This window comes from Ostrea edulis, chromosome 3 (assembly GCF_947568905.1).
Source record: "Ostrea edulis chromosome 3, xbOstEdul1.1, whole genome shotgun sequence".
Classification (NCBI taxonomy): domain Eukaryota; kingdom Metazoa; phylum Mollusca; class Bivalvia; order Ostreida; family Ostreidae; genus Ostrea; species Ostrea edulis.
The window spans coordinates 60,357,868-60,366,065 of record NC_079166.1 but is presented as its reverse complement, the minus strand read 5'-3'; the positions used below and the strand labels follow the sequence as shown (position 1 = coordinate 60,366,065).

Here is an 8,198-nt window from a genome sequence, read left to right as displayed (position 1 = left end):
ATTACTCTCCCTGGAGTGAGGACCACTAGTAACACTGGTCAGTAGTAGTTATTACTCTCATTCGGAGTGAGGACTACTAGTAACACTGGTCAGCAGTAGTTATTAGATACTCTCTCTCAGATTGAGGACAACTCGTAACACTGGTCAGCAGTAGTTATTACTCTCCCTCGGAGTGAGGACCACTAGTAACACTGGTCAACAGTAGTTATTACTCTCCCTCGGAGTGAGGACCACTAGTAACACTGGTCAGTAGTAGTTATTACTCTCCCCCGGAGTGAGGACCACTAGTAACACTGGTCAGCAGTAGTTATTACTCTCCCTCGGAGTGAGGACCACTAGTAACACTGGTCAGCAGTAGTTATTACTCTCCCTCGGATTGAGGACCACTAGTAACACTGGTCAGCAGTAGTTGTTACTCTTCCTCGGAGTGAGGACCACTAGTAACACTGGTCAGCAGTAGTTGTTACTCTTCCTCGGAGTGAGGACCACTAGTAACACTGGTCAGTAGTAGTTATTATATACTCTCCCTCGGAGTGAGGACCACTAGTAACTCTGGTCAGCAGTAGTTATTACTCTCCCTCGGAGTGAGGACCACTAGTAACACTGGTCAGTAGTAGTTATTATATACTCTCCCCCGGAGTGAGGACCACTAGTAACACTGGTCAGCAGTAGTTGTTACTCTCCCTCGGAGTGAGGACCACTAGTAACACTGGTCAGTAGTAGTTATTACTCCCCCCCCCCCCCCCCAGAGTGAGGACCACTAGTAACACTGGTGTGTGGAAGTTTAGTCTGATGGCGACTGTAAGTGAGTGGTCGGTGCCTGTTTCCCTTACCCATACTGTAAAATATTCTATGTCAACCTTCTGGTTATAAAATAGATATAACACTATATACGTTCGAAGTCCAATTTTATTCATGAACCAAGATTATGAAATCCGATTTAGATGTAATTGGCCATCCAGTCCAGATACTTGGACACTCTAACATACACACTTGGGTACGATCCATCACAGGTGCTGATGCCCCACGAGGTCACTCCGGCCAACATGTAACCACCATTCTTCCAGCAGACGTAGGGACCCCCGCTGTCTCCCTGAAATTCAGTTTTAAAAAAGATAACTGTAAGTGATCTATTGAAATATCTCTCAGCTTAGAGACAACAGCGCTGTCTTCCTGTAGTGCAGCAGATATTAGAGTGAACTATGAGAATGTCTCTATTATATTCCCTGATTATCGGTTATGTACATGTATATTGCATTAATGCATGTCTGTTGCATACTTGTTCGATCCGATTTTCAGTACATGTATCACTTGTCTGTGTAATCATTACCAAATACATGTACGTAACATCCTCAATGTCAAAGGGTGCATTGTCTGCTCCGTTTAATGTAGCGAATGGGTCAACCATATAATATTTAGTACTTAAATCTAGTTTATATTGACTTTAAAATACGCGGGTTATGATTTTTTTCTGCAATACTAGCTACCTTCATCACCCGATGAAATCATATGCTTGGTCATAATTATGAAGATTCTCCACTGCGTGATACGGGTGACGTCACAATAGCCTATATCAACGACCGGTCGAAAATCCATATATCTCATACCAAACCGGCGTGCAAAAATACATATCAAGCCGGAAATTACGTAATACTATTCGCTCATATATGTAATAATCGTTGTAACAAAGTCTTTACCTTAGTAAATCAATGTATTTTTACTGCAGTAGAACAATAGATCAGAGTTTTTACCATGATTATCCAACGTACATTGTATCAAATAAAGTTTTTAATGTTGTTAATCAAGATGTTACCATTATAGTCAATGCATGTATCAACGTTTTTAACATAGTAAATCAAGGTAGGCAATGTATCAAATATTTTTGTTGATTTTTCTTTATAAACAAAGTGCAATAAATTAACCAACGTGTGATAAGACCGGCGTGCAAAAATGCATATCAAGCCGAAAATTACATATTCGCTCGTAATAATCGGTGTGTATCAAAGATTTTACCGTATTAAATCAATGTACCAAGGCGTTTACTGTAGTAAAACAATATTTCAAAGTTTTTACCATAATGCATTTAACCAATGTATGTAGAAAAATTAAGTTTTTACTGTTATCAGTCAAGTTTTTAACATTTATATCCTATAGTAAATCAAAAGTGTTTTTACCATAGTAAACCAAGGTAGGTGATATATCAAATATTTCTTGATCTATCTTTAAATTGCAATATGTTAACCCGAATACGATAAAAAGAATAAGTACCATCATGTAAAAACAGCCCTAGAACCCTACATCAGATTAACACACACGCCCTCTCAAAAACACTACACTGTATGCATACAAGATTTATTAATAAGTATAAAAAAGTGTAGTATATGATAAATAGAATATTACAGGCTTAAATCCATATCATATGTCATATCATCCCTCGGGCTTCATAACAGTCCTCGGGCCCCATATGGGCCTTCGGCTGATATGACATACATGTACGATATGGATTTTAGCATTTAATGTTCACAGTGACTATATATTGTATAAATATTGCATGTAGTTAAGGGTAACATTGAAAATTTTCACCCCGAGAAAACCATTTTCTCTCATATCTACGTATGTAAGATACAGATATTCTATGAAAGAAAGGTATGTAAGATATTTCTATCTTTCATATCACGTGACGTTTATCTTACATATCCCGTGACGTCATAATCAATACACAACTTAGCTTGCAACTTACCTCGCCTCGATTGACAAACACTAGCGTCTGCAAAGCTCTTGTACAAAAAAAATGACAGATTGTAATGTACCTGATAATGTCCAGGTGTATGTGACCAGACACAAAATTACACATTCCTTGAACAATTACTGCACACTCAACAACAGTCACAAATTCCTCATACACCTATGTCATCCGGTGCATTATGGCAGTTCACAGAAACCCAGCCCACACGGTCTATTAGTTCTAGGCCTACCTCCACATGCACTCTGTCAACGTCTACTGTCCGTGTCTCAGGTGAAATAAGTGCCTTCAATGTCCATGAGACTCGAGTCCTTGCACGCGTGGAAAACGAAAGTCTAGCCATGCCCATATTCACCAACAAAAACTACTTGGAATCTCTCTTCACACACTCGTCATTAAATAACTGCTCAATTAATATCAATAGCAATGCTCCTCTAAGAAAAAAAACATGCAGTTGTAGATTCATATTCTGATTAGATCTGTCTCATATTCTGATTAGGTCTGTCAAAATGTTTCGCGCTGATGGACTGTCGAGTTACGTCACGCATCACCCTGATTATTGATTTATTCAAAGAGGAATAACTCTAATACAATTCACTTATACACTCGTCGGCCGATTTTTTGTCGGCAACGTAGTTGCCAAAATGAGGGTCGTAGAATTCGATTTTGGTATTATTTTTAATGTACAGCGAAAAATTAATTAATTAGAAATATGACAGAAAAATACTCTCTTATGAGTAGCCATGAAATATTAAGGTGATTCCACCCTCGGGGTTGCAAAAAAGCCTCGGGTTTCACAGCTTTTTTTGCAACCCTCGGGTGGAATCACCTTATATTTCATGGCTACTCATAAGAGAGTCTTATAGTCAACCGAGGGGTAGCCTATTACAAACGCTCAAACGACGTCGTCTATCAATCTACGGCGAACCGTACGCCCATAAATATGGCTCATGTGATAATCTTTATAATATCACCCGTTGTCAAGTAATGTAACCTGTTGCTACATGTAGATACTATAACCCTGGAACGCGTGCTTGCTATTCTCAAAGGGAAATATCATGTTTTTAAAAGTGCTCCTGGACCAATCAGATTCTGGTATGTATGAATAGATGTGTGCATGTACAAATGTAGGTAAGTATATATGTATGTATATTACGGTATATACATGTACAGAGAGCAATATCAGAGAGTAACATCATGCATTTTAATTGTGTATTGGCACCAAACAACTGACTTACATTGCAAGCGGATTTCCCCGACTCATAAGGGCAGATATGGGTACTGTAAATGGCTGCGCCGCTGATAGATGACCAGCGAGATTGACACTCAGTATTAATAATATTAGTCATCTTAGCTTCCATCAAAACTTCGGAAGTGGATCCACCTAGAAATAAAGAATTTCTTGTAACAGTAATATGCATGCACGTTTGTGTCACATTATATATTTTGCGTTTACAAAGCAACAATCGAATTTAAAAATGTCAACATTATATTGATATACATGTATACGTTGTCCTTTAAAGTAAAACGTGTTTATAGCGCTGGGGACAAACAATTTCTATTCGTTATGAACTGTATTGGTTATATACAATAAATTCATTATATGTTTATAAGTTCATGGAATAACAATCACTTTGCTGTAAGCGTGAATTCATTATAAGCATGTTCACTATAACCGTGTTTTACCGTAAACGTAAATTCATTGTAAGCGTGTTAACTATAACAGTGTTTTACTGTAAGCGTGAATTCATTATAAGTGAATTCACTATAAGTGTTTTACTATACAACATCTAATGTCTGCTGAATGACGTGATTTTTTTTAACACTCTTTCTCTAAGGAAATTGACAATTTTTCTTCACTGTGAGAAATACCTCCTGAAGTTCTCCCCCACCCGGTGATGTAGCAGTCAGGGTTGTTTGTGAAATCCTCGTTAGAGTTAGTGGGTAAGGTGGCCAGTTCAATATTCCCTCCTACGGTAAAGGACGAGTCCAGTTCCAACAGAGCTATGTCATTAGGGTAACCGGCAATGCTGGAGGAGTACTGTGGATGCTATAAACGCGTAGACACAAAGTTAGTTAAAGTTCAAAGTGTAGCTTAATAACAGTGTTAATGCTTTTTTTTATTTCCCACAGCTATTGTTATTAGATATTATGTATGTTGCATTAATCGACAGACATTGTCTACGCGATGCTAACTCTCAAGTTCAGGGATAGAGAGAGGGGCGTACATCTTGATAATGACCTGAATACTTAAGAAGATCGAGTTTCGAAAATGTGTATTGTACCCTTATTATTCTTTTGATGGTACTCGTTTCCCCTTCATCCTTCAACACTGTATGGATACCAGCTTCAATCCGCATACTGTCTATTTGCCCACTGATGTTACAAGAGTGTAAATTTCATAGAATGCATTCAAACATTTAAAGGATTTATCAATGACAAAATTATTTTGACATACACACAACACGTGTGATATACACACGACACGTGTGTCAAGAACAAATACTGAAGATGCATGATTAAACTCACCCAACACAGTGTGCAGCAGTGACAACCCAGTTTGCTCTGACAAGAGATCCTCCACAAATATGATTATAGGATCCCCGGGAGTATACTTGGAGGGACACCTGCCAAGGCCATGCTCCTGGGAATGCTTCAACACCGTTCACGATACGTAGGAAATTGTCCTGAAACTTAATTACCGCTAAATTCACATATTTTGCTACATCTATCGATTTGTTTTAGATGAAAGTCGTTCAATCAATGGGGCAGAGAAATATAGTAAAGTATTGGACATTCCATATACATTTCCTCAACAATTGAAATTTCTCGGTCAATCTGATTAAAGACAAGCAATTTCCCTAGACCACCGGGAAAAATAAAAATAAGGAATCGTATCGATTTGGAAGTTCTTTATTTTTGGTCCGATGTTGGGGAAATGAAGTGCTACATATATATTCATAATACAAAACATGTGGAAGTGAATGTAATGTTCTGATTCTTTGTTTATCGCTACCAAACGAAAAGCTATAAATTATTCAATCATATTAGTCCACTGTATGATTAAAGAAAAAATCACGCAAATTTAATAATTTTTACTCGGCGAATACTGAACTTCACAGATAGTTAAATCATCATATTGACCATTGTAGAGATGACTTCTGGTAAAATCTCCTTTCCCTGTTTTCTTCAATGGCAACGGTTTCTTTGCGTATTTATTTCACAATATATTTAACCCAAATACTGGTTTTATTTCATACAAAACATAATTCTCTCAGAAACCGCTTTCATAAATATAATTTCCTCATGTGATCAGTGATACGTCAATCATATAAACGATTTCTATGAGAGGTTTAATTTGTTCAAATAAAAACAGATCTATGTTAAATATTTGTGACGAATATACGTTAGATATTTGTACCAAAGAAAAAGAAATCAAGGGAGGTTAACGGACGCTCTGTCCACAAGCACCTGTTGTTTTTATGCTATATGTATATATATAGTAAGCTTTTACTACCTTTGGTTTTAAAGCCAGCTCACGTAATATTTCCTTTGCAGGCTGGTAAATCTTGGGCTCCATAGCCGCACCTTAAACAAAGACCGCATTAAAACATCTTAAACACTGGATCACCATCTCACCTAAGGAATTCAGTAACAATATGATCCATACATGACGAATATGCATAAAAAGGGACATTTGCTTTGAATCTGTCTTTATATCTCTAATTTCTAAACTATATCACCAGCCTCCCCCTTCTCCCCTCCTACAACCTTTCTCTCTTTCTTAAAACTGTACATTATCCGATCTTTATGTATTATTTTTGTACATAATTACTTTTAAGCAGATTAATTAGTGTTAAAAGTTATTAACTTTTCCTTAACCACATGCTTGATAACATTTGCATGTAAAAGAAAACAGCGAGAAGATTATTTAGAAAGTAAACATAGTGTGGTACACATAAAATCATCCGGAACACCTCGGGACTTTCACCGAAAACACGGTGTTTTTCGGTGAAAGGCTCGGGGTGTTCCGGCTGACTCATAAATTATACATTGGGTAGGCGTCTATAAATAGCCCCAAGCACGCCAGGGGAATCCCAACATGATGAATTAATTAAGACGTAACTGTCTAATTTTAAGGCTGAAAGCGTAAAACAACGAATTACTAAGAGGTATTTGATATTTTTATTTCTATCAAACTTATGGTACGGTATTGTTGTAACAAAATACACAGATTTACAAAGATAAGACCACCAATGATCTGAAATTTTGAACTGGTCACGTGACTATCACTTGAAAAGGCAGAGTGACGCGATTGTTTGTAGACACCGATTTAAAATCAAATAATATTGGTTAAAACAGATGAAATAATGTATGACATATCATACAGCCTTATAACTAGATACGTGCGATGATTTAATAGCGTTTTTACTACATGAAAAAAATGTAATTCGGACCATACAACTTTAATTTGTTGATTTAAACAATTATCTTTAACCCATTTGATGAAAGAAGGATGTAGAACTTACAGGAAAGGCTGAGGAAAGCGACGATAACAGCAACCTTCATGTTGTAGGTCGGTGAGAAGTCTTCTATCCACCTTCCATTCCAGCAGCATTTTTATACTGTTTTAAGGCTGTCCATATGATGCGTTCACACCTTAATGGCTACTCTCTGGTCACCTGAATGATTCTAAATAAAGTAAATCAACAACTTTCCACTGGTCACGAGAAAAAGACCATCCCTGTGTTACTGAAGGAGGATATTTACATAGCTGGTAATTTACAACCGTCCGTTATGTGAAACGCATGTAAATTCTATTTGTGATAAATGAGTTATTGAGTTTGTAAATTATAACAAAAGAGCCTTGGAGTAGCATTTTGTGTATGTACATGTACTTTGTTATATATATATAAGTGTAACACACGTCCTCTTACAAGCTGAAAGAAGAGGAGTATTGGTACATATCTGTCTGTATTGCTGTCATATTCCTGTCGAAATTTTCTATATTGTCTCAACAAAATATATTTTCTTTATATGTAACGCAGACTGATTTTAAAATGTTCTGAAGCAGTGGTAGATCCAGGAATTTCTTAATGGGGCGCAGTAAAAGGCTCCGTGTTTGGGGGCTGCCTTGAAGTTCTTCGTGAGTCCATATGAAATCGTAATAGGGGCCCTAAGTGGTGAATCTCCCTAAAGCTACTGAGGTCTGATTAAACAAGACGTCTGTATTTTAGTTTTTGTACATGTTTCCATAAAAATGGATCTTATTCGTGACAGGGGTGGAGGGTGGGGTGGATCCACACTGTGCAGTATATGTACCAATTACGTTCCTCTTAGTAAACATAAATGAATTTCGAGATAACGTGTTTGTCTATTTTTCGTTTAGTGAATCCTGGTCCGAAGAAGCTGTTCGTTTTTGATAATCTTCTTTTTAAAATATTTTAAATGTATT

The 8,198-nt window shown here is 37.1% G+C and overlaps 1 protein-coding gene across 1 annotated transcript; it reads right to left on the bottom strand.

Moving 5' to 3' along the window:
* Positions 1-893: 893 nt before the first annotated feature.
* Positions 894-7,483, bottom strand: LOC130052686 (fibrinolytic enzyme, isozyme C-like). The gene is made up of 7 exons (XM_056158398.1): positions 7,273-7,483; positions 6,261-6,331; positions 5,273-5,430; positions 5,029-5,119; positions 4,616-4,793; positions 3,982-4,127; positions 894-1,093 (listed from the first exon to the last, which is right to left on the bottom strand). Exons 1-7 carry the CDS (start codon positions 7,310-7,312, stop codon positions 941-943), a joined length of 837 nt encoding a protein of 278 aa, XP_056014373.1. The 5' UTR covers positions 7,313-7,483; the 3' UTR covers positions 894-940.
* Between the last annotated feature and the right edge of the window lie 715 nt (positions 7,484-8,198).